At 36.7% G+C, this 16326-nt stretch overlaps 1 protein-coding gene across 3 annotated transcripts; it reads right to left on the bottom strand.

The window, feature by feature from the left end:
- Nucleotides 1-617: 617 nt before the first annotated feature.
- On the bottom strand, nt 618-12142 carry OLR1 (oxidized low density lipoprotein receptor 1). 3 transcript variants are annotated; one of them, XM_037846477.1, is made up of 7 exons: nt 10988-12142; nt 10127-10247; nt 8483-8581; nt 6786-7031; nt 3212-3351; nt 2773-2888; nt 618-2530 (listed from the first exon to the last, which is right to left on the bottom strand). In XM_037846477.1, exons 1-7 carry the CDS (start codon nt 11003-11005, stop codon nt 2389-2391), a joined length of 882 nt encoding a protein of 293 aa, XP_037702405.1. In that variant the 5' UTR covers nt 11006-12142; the 3' UTR covers nt 618-2388. The 3 variants fall into 3 exon arrangements, with proteins under 3 accessions (XP_037702405.1, XP_037702406.1, XP_037702408.1); XM_037846478.1 differs by lacking the exon at nt 10127-10247; XM_037846480.1 differs by lacking the exons at nt 618-2530; nt 3212-3351; nt 10127-10247 and having other exon boundaries at nt 2625-2888.
- Nucleotides 12143-16326: the final 4184 nt, after the last annotated feature.

The raw sequence follows: 16326 nt of genomic DNA, 5'->3' as shown, positions 1-16326 counted from the left end.
AAATATTACCACTGATAGGCAAAATCTTCCAGAAAAATGAGGAAAGGGAATATTTTACAACTCATTTTATGAGTCCAGCATTACCCATTACCCTGATGACCAAATCAGACAAAACCATTACAAGAAAAGAATAACCTTCATAAACACAGATAAAAATTTGAATTCAAATTAAGAATATCTATTATGCTTATATAATAAAATGACGATGCACCCCAGGAATGCAAGTTTGGTTTAACCTTCTATAGTCAATCATTGTAATTCACCATGTGAAGAAATTAAAACAAGAAAAACTATATGATCATCTCAACAGTTGTAGAAAAAGTATTAGACAAAATCCAATGTCTATTCCTGATAAACACTCTCAGTACTCTGTGAAATCAGGCCAGAAAAAGAAATAAATGGCATACAAACTGGAAAGAAAGAAGTAAAGCTGTCTTTAATAGTAGATGGCATGATTATCTACATGGAAAATCAAAAGAATATACACAACTTTACTAAAATAAATGAGTCAAACAAGTTGCAGAATATAAGGTCAATATGAAAAGTCAATTGCAATTCAAATGTATTGTTTATTAGCAATAAACATTTGGAAACAAAAATTTTAAAAAGATAGCACCATTTACATTTGCATCAAAAATATGAAATACTCTACAATAACATAACAAAAGATGTGAAATACCTGTACACTGTAAACTACAAAGCATTGCTGAGAAAAATTAAGTTAAATTAAATAAATGGAGAGATATACCTTGTACATGGGTCAAACAAATCAATATTTTTAAGAAGTCAATTTTTCCCAAATTGATCCATAGATTCAGTACAATTACAATCAATGACACAAAAGGTTTTTTTTTATAGAAATTGAAAAGCTGATTCTAAAGCTAATACATAAATGCAAAGACACAGAAAAGCCAAAACAATTTTGCAAACTAAGTATAAAGTTGAAGGGCTACCACTACTGATTGCAAGACATTTTTTAAAAACTACAATATCCAAAAGAGTGTGGTGGTGGTATAAAAACAGTCAAATAGATCAATGGAACAGAACAGAGTCCAGAAATAAACCCACACATGTATGGGAAACTGCTGACAAAGTTGCAAAGACAATGCAAGAAAGAATAATAGCCTTTTAAACAAATGGCACTAAGACAACTGGATACCAATATGCAAAACAACAGCAACAATAATTTCAATCCTCACCAAAGATCATACACAAAGCGTAACCCAAAATAGTTATAGGCCTCAAAGTAATACTTGAAAAGAGAACATAGAAGAAAATTTTCACAACCTTGAGTTTGACAAAGACTTCTTAGAAACAACAATAACAACACAAAAATGCACTTAATCTCTTAATCAAAATGTAAAACTTCTCCTTTTCTGAGGATACCATTCAGGGAATGGAAAAAGAAGTCACAGATTGAGATAATTTTTTTTTCTCAAAACATTTATCTGATACAGGATTTTTATCCAGAATATTTAAGGAACTCCCCAGACTCAACAATAAGAAAACAAATAACCCAATTTTAAAATGCCCAAAGGATTTGGACATATACTTTATCAAAGAAAATATACAAATGGTAAATAAAAACATGAAAATATGCTCAAGAGCATTTGTCATTTGGTAAATGCAAATTGAAACTACAGTGCTATATCACTACACACAAACACACACACACGTGGTGTCAAGCTGTTCTTTGGTAGACAAAAAAAATGAAGAAATAACTGATTCAGGAACCTATAATGGGTTGTGGACTAGTTCACAAAGAAGACCATCCAATTACTTTCTAGAACTCCCCAATTGCCACCCAAATATGCAGTGTGTGTGTGTAGGCATGTGTGTGTGAGTGTGTGTGTGTTGAAGCTTGGCAATGAACCACAATTAGAAAGACCAACAAGAGGTGACTATTAATTTGAGAACACGAATTTCTTGATTTCAATGTGACCTTTCCCCTTTTCTATTTCTTCATGTGCACTATTTCCCGTGCATATTTCCCCTTTATTTCGCACTCTGCCGAAAGTTGGGCAAGTTGTCCATCTTCTATCTTCTATGAAATTTTAGGAGGGTGAGGGGAAGGCAGTCTGAGGTAGAGAAGACTGAGTGCAAATGTTCCCAAGACTTGGAGAGAAGCAAAATTTGAAAATAGAAAAGGGAAGAGGAATTGAAGCCTGGCAGGGAGCCTTGGGAAACACTAGGTTAAAAAACACTAGGTGATACACAGGTGTCAGGCAGCTGGAGCCCCAGACTCTGCTAAAGAGTTCTGCAGCCAGATAATAACAGGCTCTAGTTTCCAGGACTCATGTGGTTTGCACTTGACTGTTGAGGAATCACTTCAATTCCAGATGGAATTTAAGACCTTCTCGTCCTCTTCCTCCAGATCCTTCAGATTCACTATGCTCTCAAAAGATTCGCTTTCTTCTGACATATACAGAATGCAGATAAATTGCAGCTCTCAGCATAAGCAACTCCCCTTTGTATATATGCACAGGTGCCTGAAGGGTACATCTGGGAAACAGCTCCCCGAAGTTTAAACCTGCAAGTGGGAGGAAAAGGTTAGATTTGCTTCCACTTTGTGCCAGGGACTTATCCTTGTCTTAAAACTTCAATCATAAATACATGTGGGAAGGAAAATTCAAGAGAAGTTCTAAATAGGTAAATGGACAAATCCCTGTGTGAAAGAGATGAGGAAGTAGAAATTCTATGGTGAGATAAGGACGCTGTGTGGAATGGGGCAGTAGCTTCATTGGTAGGTTCAGCAAGGAACTAGAAACTTACAAGCTGGACATCCAAGGAGAACCATCCTCCCAGAGCCATGAGTTGCTGAGTTTCCTCAGAGACAATCCCATCCAGAACGGGAAACTGGAATGGGCACTGGCTTGCTGGATGAATTCCTGTGGGGAATAACGTGTCTGAGCTGATGGTAGAGCCACTGCAGTGATTTTAGATTCTGAAAGTTGGTCAGCCTTAGAATCACAAAACTAAAAAAACAAAAGGGATCTTTGACATCCTTGAGATGGTTTCACAGAAATATTTACTGAGGCTCAAACATTCCTCATGAACTGCCATCCAAGGTCATGCACGTAATTAGTGGCAAGACTAGTCTAGAAAACAGGTATTCTCACTCTCAAACAAGTGCTCCTCCATCAAGAGCCTAACCAGGTGCACTTACTGATAAACCAATCCTCCAGCCCAATTCAGATCCATAAAATCTCACCAGATCAGCTGAGCTGTTGATTTTCAGCAACTGGGCATCCAAAGATCTGCAGCTCTCTTGGCTCTTTTCCCAGCTAGATGGACTAGAGGAAAACTGGTAACAGTTTTCTTCATGCCAGATCCAGTCTTGGGGACAAGGACCTAGGAAGTGTAGCATACCTAATAAGTGAGTTATGTCTGAGCAAAAAAAAAAATTCACAATTCTTAAATCAATTCTCTCAGTCTTCTCATATGCATACCATCTCTTCTTAATTAGAATTATACCCAGCCTCTGCAAACACCTAAATAGTCTCAGTCTTTATTTCTGCATTGTTTGAAGAAAAGCAAATAAAGCATTCTGATTTTAGTAAACTAAACTTACTTCTCATTTATTATTTTCACTTCCCCTATTGAAAAGCTGAGATATAATTTTAGAATTTGATTTATTTTTTAAAGTTTTGTTTAAAAATGGAAATCCATTTAAAAATCTTCTAATGGAAGTAAGATTTGAGTGAATGCATACTTAATAGCCATTCTACTGTTAAAAACTGTTATGCTTGTGTATTTTAACGTTTCAAGGTCTTTTAGTAATGGACTTTCAGCTTACAAATTTGAGCCTCCTGCTTCTAGATGTGCATTGTCCAATCTGGTGGCCACAAGCTACACGTGGCTCTCGAGTACTTTAAATGTGGCTCATCTACATTAAGATGTGCTGATAACTTATTATGAAAAAAAGAATGTAACTCGAAATAAAAAAAGAACATAAAACATCCCATTGATATTTTTATACTGATTACAGTGTTGAAATAATATTTTGGGTATACTGAGTTAAACAAAATTTGTTATTAATTTTAATTTCACAGATTTCCTTATCCTTGTTAAATGTGGTTATTAGAAAATTTATTATTACATACGTGACTCATATTTTTTCATTGTTCTAGGGAGAGCAGTATATTGATACAAAGTAAGGCTCTCAGTTTCAATAAGATTTCAAAAAATAGTGAGAAATTTTCACTAGCAAAATTCCTAGGGAGTCCAACAAACCCAAATCAGGGCTTAGGCAATGGACAAACTGTGCCAAGTTCTATATGTTTACAGATGTTTTAAACAACCCCCAAATATCATCATCATCATCATCATCATCACTAACACCATCATCATTTCTCCCACCTGTTAGTCACACTTGGAGTCTCTTTAATGGGAAACAAAGCTCTTTAGTCTACACTGTGACTAAAAGATGAAAAAACAAAAATCCTTGAGAAGACCAAAATTTAACTTTAATTTTCATTATGGTGTATAAAAATTAGATACTGCTATAAGAGGGAGAAAGTAGGAAGGCACTGAACCATGAAAGAAGAAAGTGAGTGATAAAAGAAATACAGAGGCTTGGTTGAAAGCACTGAATCTTAATCTGCCTAAACCCATGATGTTATATAAGTAGGAAGAATATTTGGTTTTCTAGGACTAAAGGGAAAGTCTAGGCAAGTTTTCCAAGCTATGACAAAGCAAGAAAGACACATCTTAAAATGTGGTGTTCACATTGTCTGTATTAATTTTTATGTTTTTTTTTTTTTTTTGTAATTGCTTACTATGAGCCGGGAATTGCTTTAAGTACTTTATATATATTAGCTCATCTAATTCTCATAAAAACCCTAGGAGAAAAGTTTCATTATTTTTTATTTTTCATTTGACAGAGAAATTGGGAGTTTGAATCCAGGCACTCTAAGAGTCTCTGTGTTTAGCCACTACTCCACGCTACCTCTCAGAGTGCTAAGTTAAAGGCATCTGAGGAAAATGTTCAAGAGGCAGATTTCTCTGTGCTCCTCTAGTTTGATACAGGATCTTGGACTTGGCCTGTAATCTGCCATTTTAACAAGCTACTTGGGTGATATTTATGTACTCTAAGAGTTGAGAGCCACCTCTAATTCCAGTGCTCAATGTACAACGTGTTAGTGTGAACACCTTGCATCTTACTAGCTGGATGACCTCAAGCAACCACACATGGTAACTTCTCAGAGACTCTTCCTCCTTGTCTATACATCGAGGACAACAGTCCTGTTAGTAAGAAAGACAAAATTTGTCTCAAACTTGAGAAAACTGGCATATATTGTCCATATGTTATTTTGTTATTATTGGGTTGGTTTTTGGGTTTTTGGTTTTTTTTTTTGAGACTTTTCTCAAAGCTGCTAGATAAAAAACAGAACTTTGTTTTCTCTGCTAATTGGCCTTTATCTGATACTATCAAGAAACGGAACTTGTTTTGCTTATTATTTCTGATTACTCATCTATACCTGACATCTCCGGGAGATGGCTCTGAATAGTCATGACGTAGATTTAATCCCATACAACTGATAAAGACAAAATTGTTTTACAGCTCTGCCTGTGAAATAAACCACTGTTTGGTATGTAACCATGTCTGCTTATATAAACATTCCCATCCTTAGGAATATAAGCCTCCTTCCTTTAAGCCGTCTTCAAAATGGTGTATTCTTTTAGTTCCTTGCTAGTTCCTCCTTAAAGAGATTAAATATATGTTTGACAGTTGCTAAAAATCAGTTTGTCTAAAAAGTTCTGGTTATTTTGAAAATTTAACTGACCCTGTGAATATTGAAGGGATTTATAAACTGCAAAACTTTGTATAAAACTACTTACCATTATTATTATTTAACTGGATCTCAAATTTTTCATCTATAAAATGAAAAATCAAGGGATGGGTATCTGTGAAGTATTATCTTTATTCAAAGAGACTAAATAGCTGGGATCAAGTGAACTGTACAAACAAGAAGCTGGGGAAATCTCTGCTTCTTAATGGCAGTTACTAATGCTAAGAACTGGGCGTTTATCCGGCACCTCCAAGGAAGTAAAGTCCCTCTGACAGTGAATCATTGGTATGTATTTCCACCTCACACCCAGTCACCCTCCCTATGGCTAAAAGTATATACCTGATTCAAATACACACTGTAGGTAAGACTAAATAATACAAATATATTTTCTAATTATATCAGAGTTCATATTGCCATCTCCTCTTAGAGACATTACCATTTCTGCCTGCCTCTTAGATTCTGGGCCCACTTACACAGCTGAGAGCAACCCAATTCTTCCCATATAAGCAGACTTCCTGGACCATCACACTGTTGTCTAAACTGAAGTACGGGCTTAACCCTTTCAAGACAGCCAACATCCACTGACTCAATTTAAACTGAGCAACTTTAGGAAATAGTGTCATAGAAAGAAGCAAATGATGGAGGCAGGGATAGAGAGTCCCAGGGACAAAGGAAACCCCTTAGGAAAATAAATCCAAGGTTTAAGATATGTTGGAGTAGCACGTTAAGGGCTTGTGGCCAGGGGTGAGAGTGAGGGGGTTCCTCCTGAAAAATCTCAAAAGTAGAGTTTGAAAAAGAAAGAAACTAATAAGGAAGAAAAGCTTAAATAAAATCCATATATCTTAAGGATTTGGAGTAGGGTGGGGTGGAGTGGGACAGGCAGAGATTGAGTACTTCTGGTGTAGAACATGATGAATGAATAATCGTGTGGATATCAATATAACAATTTTGTGCCTTTAGACATTTGACATTTCCAATACCTTCCTACTGTACCTGAAAAGTTTGCTGCTTTCTTCAGAGCTTCCTGGAGATTCAGGTTCTGGTGATGAAGCTCCATTTGCTTCCTGGAGCTCTCCTCCAGCTTCTGGGCAAGGAATTCTATCATTTCGTTGAGCTCCTTCAGGGACTCCTGGGAAGCTCCTTCCACCTGCCGCTGGGCTGACATCTGTCCCTCCGGCACATGCTCCTGGCGAGTAAGGTTGCCTTGCTGTTGCTTCAGGAGAGCAGATACCTGGGATACTAAATCAGAGCTGAATCAAGGCTCCATCCCGATCCCCAATAAAAATCCCCCAACTGAACTTTGAGGAAATCAAAGAACAGAATCCAATAATCTATTTTGACAACAGATCAGCTTCCTGGAAGTTGACTCAATTTACTCAGAAATTAGGATTTTGAAAGTTATGCAACATTACTGCAATATTTTTCTTTTAATGTCAGTGGCATGACAGGTGTTTGCGATTTTAAAAAAAAATTATTTTTATTGAGAGTTACACACCAGTGTATCAGGGGTATAAATAAAATATAGATAATCCAAAATAGATACCAACCAGACTCAGTAATTATTGGTAGGAATTCTCATTAATGATTTATTCTCTCTTCGTCTCTTAATTCCTCTTTCATCTCTCCTCCCTGTCTACCCTTCTAGACTTCCTAATTTTATTTAAGAACTGTGACACTTTCCCCTTTTTTGAGACACCCACCCACAGAAATATTGTAAGTAGCTGTGTCACAAGAGTCTCAAACTTTTTTTTTTTTTTTTGCCACAGGACATTTTGAGAAGGGTGGAGATGAAATAAAAGTTGTGAAATCAAGCAGGCAACAAATTTTAAGGATCTAATACCTCAGTTCTAGAAGCTTGATGGTGCAGTACAAAGCAGTCTCATGGCTTAAAGATTAGATGTGACCCTGCTGTAAATTGATTCAAGCTTATTCTAAAGACCACTCCTGAGGTGAAGGCACTTATTCCAATCATTAGGAAAGATCTTCAGTGTTTGCATATTAAAGAAAAAAAAAAAGTTTGGTGACCTTCAACAACAAGTGAGAAGCCAAACAGCGCTTCAAATGCCTTAAGAATCTGAGTCCTGGATAGCTGAATTAGCATATATCTACAACCTAAATATACAGGCAGATGAGAAGAATGAGGGACACCATTTTTTTTTCCTTCTTGGCCACTCTGGTCCTTATTTGCAACTCTCCTTTCCCTTTTAATACCTGCCCTCCCTTTCCTAAATGATCATATTATAAATTTGAAGGACATTTTGTTTTCAGTGTTCTATTTTATAAGGTTGTGGGTTTGGGGTTCTTTATTCTATTATAGTGTTTACTCATCTGTATCAAAACTCAATATGAATTAAACGAATTTTCTTTACTTGTTGGTCTCTCAGGTGATCTTGTGGATTAGCAACTTCAAATTACTCTCTTTCCCATTATTTTAGGATTTAAATATTCTCTATTCTGATGTGATTAAAAGAAAAAAAAAATACTTGCCATTCACAATCTTCATTCCCTGCCTCTATCCATTTGAGAAATGAGCACAATGTACCCATTCATCTTCCCATTCAGTATAAGAATATTTTGACTGAAATGTATTTCAATCAAGGCTGTTCTGTAGTTATTATGAAACCAACTTATCAACCACATTTATAAGCCCTCATGTTTCTTTCCAGTCATTTTTCTATTTCAGCACTTACATTGCACTCCCAGCAATACAGTGGTGGTCAGTAACGCCAGGCAAATGATCCCTAGAATCACAGCAGCAGGGCGCCAGAATCGAGAAAGAAGATGACAACCTACAGTGGCAGAGGATGGAGTCAGAAAGACAGCAAAGAATGGAATCAAGAATTTCATCTATTCATCAAACAATTCTTTGGATCCTATCTGTAATTGGTGCTTTGTATTCCTTACTTCTAGTCCTCCCAATGGCTCCGCAAATATTTGCAGAGGAAAAAATATGGACAGTTAAAGGATTTAAGTAATTTGCCAACTGCTAAGTTTAAGAACCAGGACCCAATACCAGAAACCTGACTCTAAATATCTGATTCTAAAACGTGTCCTTTGTCCACTTTCCCTACAATTATTCTTCAAGAAATGCTCAATCCACTTTATTTGGGTCAACTTCATCCACAGTACAGAGTCTAATGTGCTAGTATACACCACAGTACACAAGCAGACGCATACACACACACACTGTGTTTTATAACATAGCATAAACTAATGTCAGATGTCAGGCAAGTAAGTTTCAGCCAGTTAATCAACTGAGATTGCCTCAAAAATATCAGCATATAATAATTATATGCTATTCTGTTTTTATTCACTAAAATTTACATCTTGGAACAGGGATTATTCACCACAGAAAAATATAAATGAAACCTCAATATTCACTTGGCTCATATTTATATCTTGTCCTCTATTCATACCAACTGTGACCTTGTTGTTACAAAAGAGTCACTGTTGTTTTAAAAACAAATCATGTAGCTCACAGGTGTTCCTGTGAATACCTAATTATGTGTTCCACCACTTAAAAAGCCTAGATATCACTGGTTCAGCAGAAAACATTTCATCCAATGTATTTGAAATCCTCTTCTTGTGAGATAAGCAAATAAGGTGTTGATGTGGTTATCCTCCTAATGTCAAGGAAGAAACCGAATGGTTCGGAGACTTGCCTAAGATCACATAGATGCTAACATCTAAACCCAAGACTTTGACCCAACTGTCAGCAACTACATGATCTGAAACATTCTATCACAAAATTTCCAGTGTGAATGCAGTTCAACTGATTCAATAAACCGTTACTGAACGCCTAGAGTTGGCAGAGAAATAGAACTAAATTTGCATCTTTTGCTAATAATTATCTAATCCTGGCCTTGGGGACAAATGTCACTGTATAAGTCTTTCAACCAACATTTCCCTCTGGTCAGAATTCACCCTATTAATAGAGGAGATTGAATATGCCCACCACTCCTGAGTTATGAAACTCCTAAATCTTTAGAAGAAAATTATAGGACCCACACCTGGGCAAGGAAGGCCTGTGTTCCTATTTCTTACAGGCTGCGTTTTGTTCTGTAGACAGAGATCATTAATCCAGCCCGCCATCTTTCCTATGTTTGTCTAATCAGAAATCAGCTGTATACTTTGCCGTAGGTGACTGATTTAACCAGGATTATGAGAGGATTATCTCATAAGTGAAGCAAAAATCAGGCATTCAGTATTTACTAAATGAGTGAATGAATGGCTAACCAAATGACTAGTGTTAACTTGCAGCCCTATAAATTCCAGGCATTGTTTTCATATCAAGTTAGTTCATCAGCTCAAATGTTAAATCATATGATGCTCACATTTACTTTCCCCAGGGAGAGAAATTTCTGTCTTGTTTATGGGAACATAATCCGGAACTCCTTTATGCAAACTCCTGATAATAAGTGTCTGTCCTCCCCTCCTTGTGTTTTGCTCCTTTTTCTGAGAATGGATATAAAATAAAAGGAAATTTTTTCAATTGCCTGCGGAACTTGGATTATAGATTAATCTGTACTTAGGCAGTTTGTTATATCCATAAAACAGATTACCATTTTTTAAGGAAATGGTACACAATAAAATATAATTTTTGCTAAACCATTCTGAATATCACCTACTCTGCTTTGGATCATTAAAATGATATTTTGGGTTTTTAAAATGCCTCAAAGACCTCTATTATAAAAATTATCATTATATACACTGGGTGGATTCAAGATTTCTTGAACCTTTGGTGGATTAGATTCTGGATGAATGGGAGTTTGTGGTCCAATCTTAGCTCATTTACTAGCTGCGTGACATTGGGTAATTAAATTAATCCCCCTGCTCCCCAGTCTTCCATTTATAAAAAGGAGATAATAATAGTACAGATTTCAAAATATTGTGAAGATTCAGAGAGATAATGCTCATAAAATGAGTAGCATAGACTATAGCCTCTACTAAATTCTCAGTAGACATTAGTTATCATCATCTACAACATCATCATTCATATCAAGTTAATTCATCATCATCATCACCATCATTGTCTTCATATTCTACTTGTGCTTCTTTTAAGTAAAGGCTATTAATTCTATAACATTTTCCCATTCTTGGGTCTTTTAGCCTTTTAATCCCATTCTTAAATGAATTTATGTGTTTGAGCTAAAAGTGGGATTCTTTCCCAGTACACATTTATCTACCCCTAGTACCTTTAGATTTCTCTCCATTCAGCTTTTGATCAGGCTGGTCCTTCATGGTCTTCATCTTGAAATCATCACACATCATTTCCAAATTCATACCAAGGAGAGTGAAGCATTCAAGGACTTCAGCAAACTAGAGATGTGTGAGCTTCTGCTGGAGTATTTAAATTGTTACTGTTATCTAAAAGAATGACTCAGTCATTGGTAGGAGGAAGGGGAGGCTTTGCTTCATACTGGGAAGTTGGCTGACGCAAATTCTTCCTTATGTCTGTTGCAGGTGAGGAAAGGGGTGCTTCTGATGGTGTTTCAGGATATTTCACTAAGCAGTTTATGAAAGGGAAAGCTATTTTCTATGACAATGAGAAGAGAGATATTTTACACACTCTTTACATAAGGAAACTGAAATTCAAACATATTCACTCAAATATGTGGAAGTGTTTGCCAGTGGACCAGATTATTTGATTTTATAACATCAGTGTTTGTTTGTTTCACTATAGAAGAGACTGTCTTGATATGATGTCTTTCATAAGTCACACACTTTCCTTTTTAATTTTGACTGTAATAGTCAGCAACAGACTTAGGAAATTTGGGGGTAAATCACGTATGACTCCTATCTCCAGCCATGATGTCTTGATAATTTAGAACTGAGTTGGGGGTACTATTAATACAGCAGCAGAGAACTTTTGGGAGCCAAATAGATCTAGTTTCAAATCTTTCCCTTTTTATACCCTTAGTCCATAATATTGGGAGATTAGTGAACACTCTGAGCCTGTGTCCTTGTCTATAAAATTGGGAATAATGCCCACTTGATATGTCCCTATGGGGATTCAAAATAGATATTGACTGTAAAATGATAAGTACCATACCTGGAACTTAATAAGATATCAGCAAATGATAGTTATTACTATTAGCAGTAGTAATATTCATTGCAGTTAAATTGCCCAGGCCAGCAAACACATTTCCATCCAACCTGTGATTGTCTGGAACCACAAACCACAAAGTCTCTTCCAGAGGCTCCCCCTGAGTATATCTATATATATTCACTGACAGAATCCTTACCTAATTTCCTTTCACCACCTCCACAATCTCTTGACCAGAAAAGAAATGTCTCTTTGCAGTTATATGTTTTGTTTTGCTTTTAATCTTTATCTGTTAGGGATTCCTTCTGCAGTACCTATAGGTAAAATGATATGATTCTGGGATTTGCTTTAAACTACTCCAGGAAAAATAAAGCTGGAAGGGGGGCTGAAAAATTAAAATAAATAAGATATCTAGGAAATTATTAGGAAAACCCACAATATTACAGCTTAATTAGGATTTCATTTCCATCTTTCTCCCTATGTTTTCTGTGTTCTCTTATTCTATACAGGGTATCTAAGGTCAAACTGGAAATAGTCTTTGTGTCATTTAAAATTTTACTCCAATCACATAGTTAAAACAAAACAAAACAAAACAAAAACAAACAAACAAAATAAAAATCAGGCAGCCTAGAGTACATATATCCTAGTCAAATCGGCTTATAGCAGATCAGTGTTACTTGAATTGCCCAAGCCCTCCCCCCCCCCCCAACTGTGAGTGCCTGGAAGCAAGGACTTGATTGAATACATTTCTGCATTCTGCACGGTGACCTTCACACAAATTGGATAGCAGAAAATCATTTTAACAATGAATTAATAAATACTGAGGTAATATCACAACAATGAAGAGGACACCCCATCATCCCCCACAGTGACTCAGTTACTTCAGATGCCAATGTTCCAGTGGATTAAGATGAGGCACTTCTTGGGGGTATGTGGGAATTCTGTATTTTCTGCATGATTTTTCTGTATACTTACAACTTCTCTAACAAAAAGAAACTATAAAAAAAAAAAAGATGAGACATTTAAATATTGATGAAATGGACATAGTATATATTTCATGTGAGCATGTCACATCCTAGTATCTCAGTTTGTTCTAGGAAGAAGTGCCTCAGAAGGATATAGGTGAGTATATAGTTAAAATACCCAAATGTACAGACAGTACCAGAAAGAACTACACCTTTAGAGAAGGCCTACAATTGAGACAGATTCCTCAGACTTCTGATACCACCTCCACACTTGACCCAAGAGACTCAAGAGAGTGTGATCATCCATTGTCTGTTCGGACATAAGAAGCTCACTAGGCAGTCCAGGCTGTGATGACAAGCCCTACCTATCCCTTATTCTCTTCAAATAAAGTTCTATTTTTTTTTTCCTTAAAAAGTTTCTCACTACTTAACATCTACACCTAGGATTGTCATCATCATTTTTTTCTTCCTCTCTTCATTTATATATTCTAACAGTGCAATATATTGTTTTGCAATTCCATTTATGTTATTCCATCTCCCCAACTAGATTACAAACCACTTAAAAATAAGGATAGATCTCCTTCTAAAAAGAAAAGCTTATTCTCTCCTACCATTCCTGCCCTATCAAATGAATAAGGTAATACTCTTCAAACGATGGACAGTTATGATACTTGAGTTTCTTAGCTATGATAACATCATCAGTCTACATTAGGTTTTAAAAATGCAAAGAAATTTAAGGAAACTCAATCTGGATTCTTTTATTTTGAGAAAGTGGAACTAAAGCCTGAAAAGTTTAAGGGGTTTGCTGAGTGTCTTTTTTTCTATCTGGTGCCATGCAAGAACTCAGTTCAACATTCTTTCAATTATGCCAGATAATAAAAAACATAGGTGGCATCTTCTAAGAGATATTTTAAAGGCAGTAATGATTCTCTCTCTAAAGGATCCAGTGAGAGACTTTGGGGATCACCAAAGTAGAGAGTATTCATTTCATAAAAGACTTTAAAAGTACAGAGTGAAGCAGAGAATACTGACACCAGGGTTACCCTCAAATCTCTTCTTAACTCTTCCTCAAAACAGAAGTTTATATTTAGTACCCACAAAAGTGAAGAGTTGGGAAGCTAGAGAAATCACAGTTTTCTGTGGGATCCATCTCCTCAGAATTGTCATTTTTTGCCCTTCTCTAGCCAAGTCTAACAGAAGCAAACGGATTCCTCTCCTGTTTTTAAAGGTCTACAGGAGTGGTTTAAAGATCCATGGGGTATGGTTTCCAACATCCCTGCCTCCTAACATAAACAGCTTTGTGTAATCTCCTCCTCTTGGGTGTGTGCAGGATCTGTGATTTACTTCTAATCAATGGAATGTGACAAAGGTGATGAAATGTATGTGATGCCATAAACGTGATTACATAACGGTATAGCACCCATCTTGCCAGAATCTCTCTTTCTTTCTAGATCTCTTGCTGGCTATGAAGAAGCAAGCTGTCATGGATCCTATAGTTACAAGAAATGGATTCTGCTAACAACCTGAGGCTGCTTAGAAGTGGATCCTTCCCCAGTTGGGTCATGAGATGAGAATTCAGCCCAGCTGAATTGATTGCAGCCTTGTCAGTCCCTAAACAAGGGACACAACTAAGCTGTGCCCAGATTCCCAGTCCACAGAAACTGTGAGATAATTCATGTCTATTGCTTTACATGGCCACGCATAATTTTCATACAGTATAAAAAACTATTAAACTTAATTCTCTTGCCTTACAAAAATTCTTTAAATCAAATACTCTTCCTATACTTTCAATGCCTCTGCAGTTGCCACGCCTTGGCTCACAAGACAGAGACATTTGCTGGTGGAGCTCCCAATAGTTGCAAGATGGATCTGGCTTCTTTTGCCATGTTGTCTATTTTTAAAGCCACAGTTGTGGCCCACCTCACTTACTCAGCTCTTTGTAGCTGGAGCTTGATGCCTCAGGTTAATAATATCCTGACCTTTATTTCACTGAGGTGCAGAAAGGAAGGGAAACCAGGTTGGGTCAACTGACCTAGGCAAGGTCAAAAAGAAGGTAATCAAATGAACCAGAAATAAGCAATTATTTAGCTCACTTGTTATTACTGTTGTATAACAACTCCCTGAAGCTATAGGTGAAAACGCCCGTGTACACGAACCTTCCATTGGCTCCACTCCAAGTCCTTAACAGCCTGGGTGTAAGTTAATGATTCACAAGCTTAATGGAATTGCAACAAGATTGTGTAGGATTGTAACAAGATTCTGTAGGAGATCATTCCCTGCTACCCCACCTACTCACCCGCTCATGTCTACCATCTCTCCATGAGATTGATGGGAGACCCTCCTAAGTCTTCCCACCAGAAATTTCTTTCCTGTCTCATTATTTCCTCCATGGAGGCTTTGATAGCAACTGAGCTCAGAATGCAAATTGCCACAAGGCACAATCACTTTCATCAGGAAAACAAGAAGTTATATTTCCCCAGCCTTCATTTCCCCAGAGAATAATCTGGTCAGGGGGAAAAAATGTGGCAATAGCAATTCTATGAAAGAGAAATAACAGGGAGGTCAGTAACAGAGTCCTATTTTGTTCAAACTTGTTAGGAAGCTGGAGGGCAAAAGATGATGGTAATCACATGACAGGGAAATGCAATGAAGAAAATAAAGTCCTGTTAATTAGCAAACCTGTTCATGCAGGGAAGGACTAGCATGTCTGAGAGAAGTCCAAGCTAGCATGGGAAAATATTCAAGAGTTGGAATATTGGGAAACTAAAAAGCTGTCTGGAGAAGATTGGTATAAAAGCAACATATAAGGGCCGTCTATTATGAAGCATATTGGAGGTGAAGCTCAGTAGTAAAATTGAATGGAAGCCAGGATAATCTTACTTAACACTTATAAAGTACTTGTTATAATATCAGGGAAATCATATGCTTTTCACACATATTAACTTATTGACTCTTCATAAGCCTATGAAGTAAATATTATCACTCCATATTATATAAAATGAAACTGAGTCAACAGAGAGATGTAATATCTTGCCAAGCTCACAGAGTTAAGTGACAAAGGAGGTATTTAAACCAAGGCAATCTAGCTAGACTCAGCCTTGATGCCCTACTGTCTGGCTGAGAAGAGAAAGAGAAAGGAAAGATTAATGATGCTACATAGAACTCTGAATAGAAACATTCTATTCAAAGCACCTTCATGCCTCTGATTGTATTTTCTCTTCAAAACAACATCAAAGGCAGGTCAAGTGGGTATTTCCTGCTCCTGTTTTATGAACAAGAAACTTTAGGGCTGGATAACTTCTGTAATAATTTAGTGGTAGGCCAAGTTCTGCTCTTCTTGTCCTGTAAATACCTTTCACCTTACCAAGCTCTCTGCTAAATTTGTAAAACCTTCTTTATCCTAACCCTAACTCCCTTACATTTTGAAAGAATACAATCGCTCATCTAGTTGTGTAACTGACAGATTCTGAATCACCGGTATCATAAGAGGCTACACTCCTACTATTTGATTTCTTTTGCTGAG

The sequence above is a fragment of the Choloepus didactylus genome, chromosome 8 (assembly GCF_015220235.1).
Source record: "Choloepus didactylus isolate mChoDid1 chromosome 8, mChoDid1.pri, whole genome shotgun sequence".
NCBI lineage: Eukaryota > Metazoa > Chordata > Mammalia > Pilosa > Megalonychidae > Choloepus > Choloepus didactylus.
The sequence above is the reverse complement of the archived record's forward strand: the minus strand, read 5'-3'. Positions and strand labels throughout refer to the sequence as shown.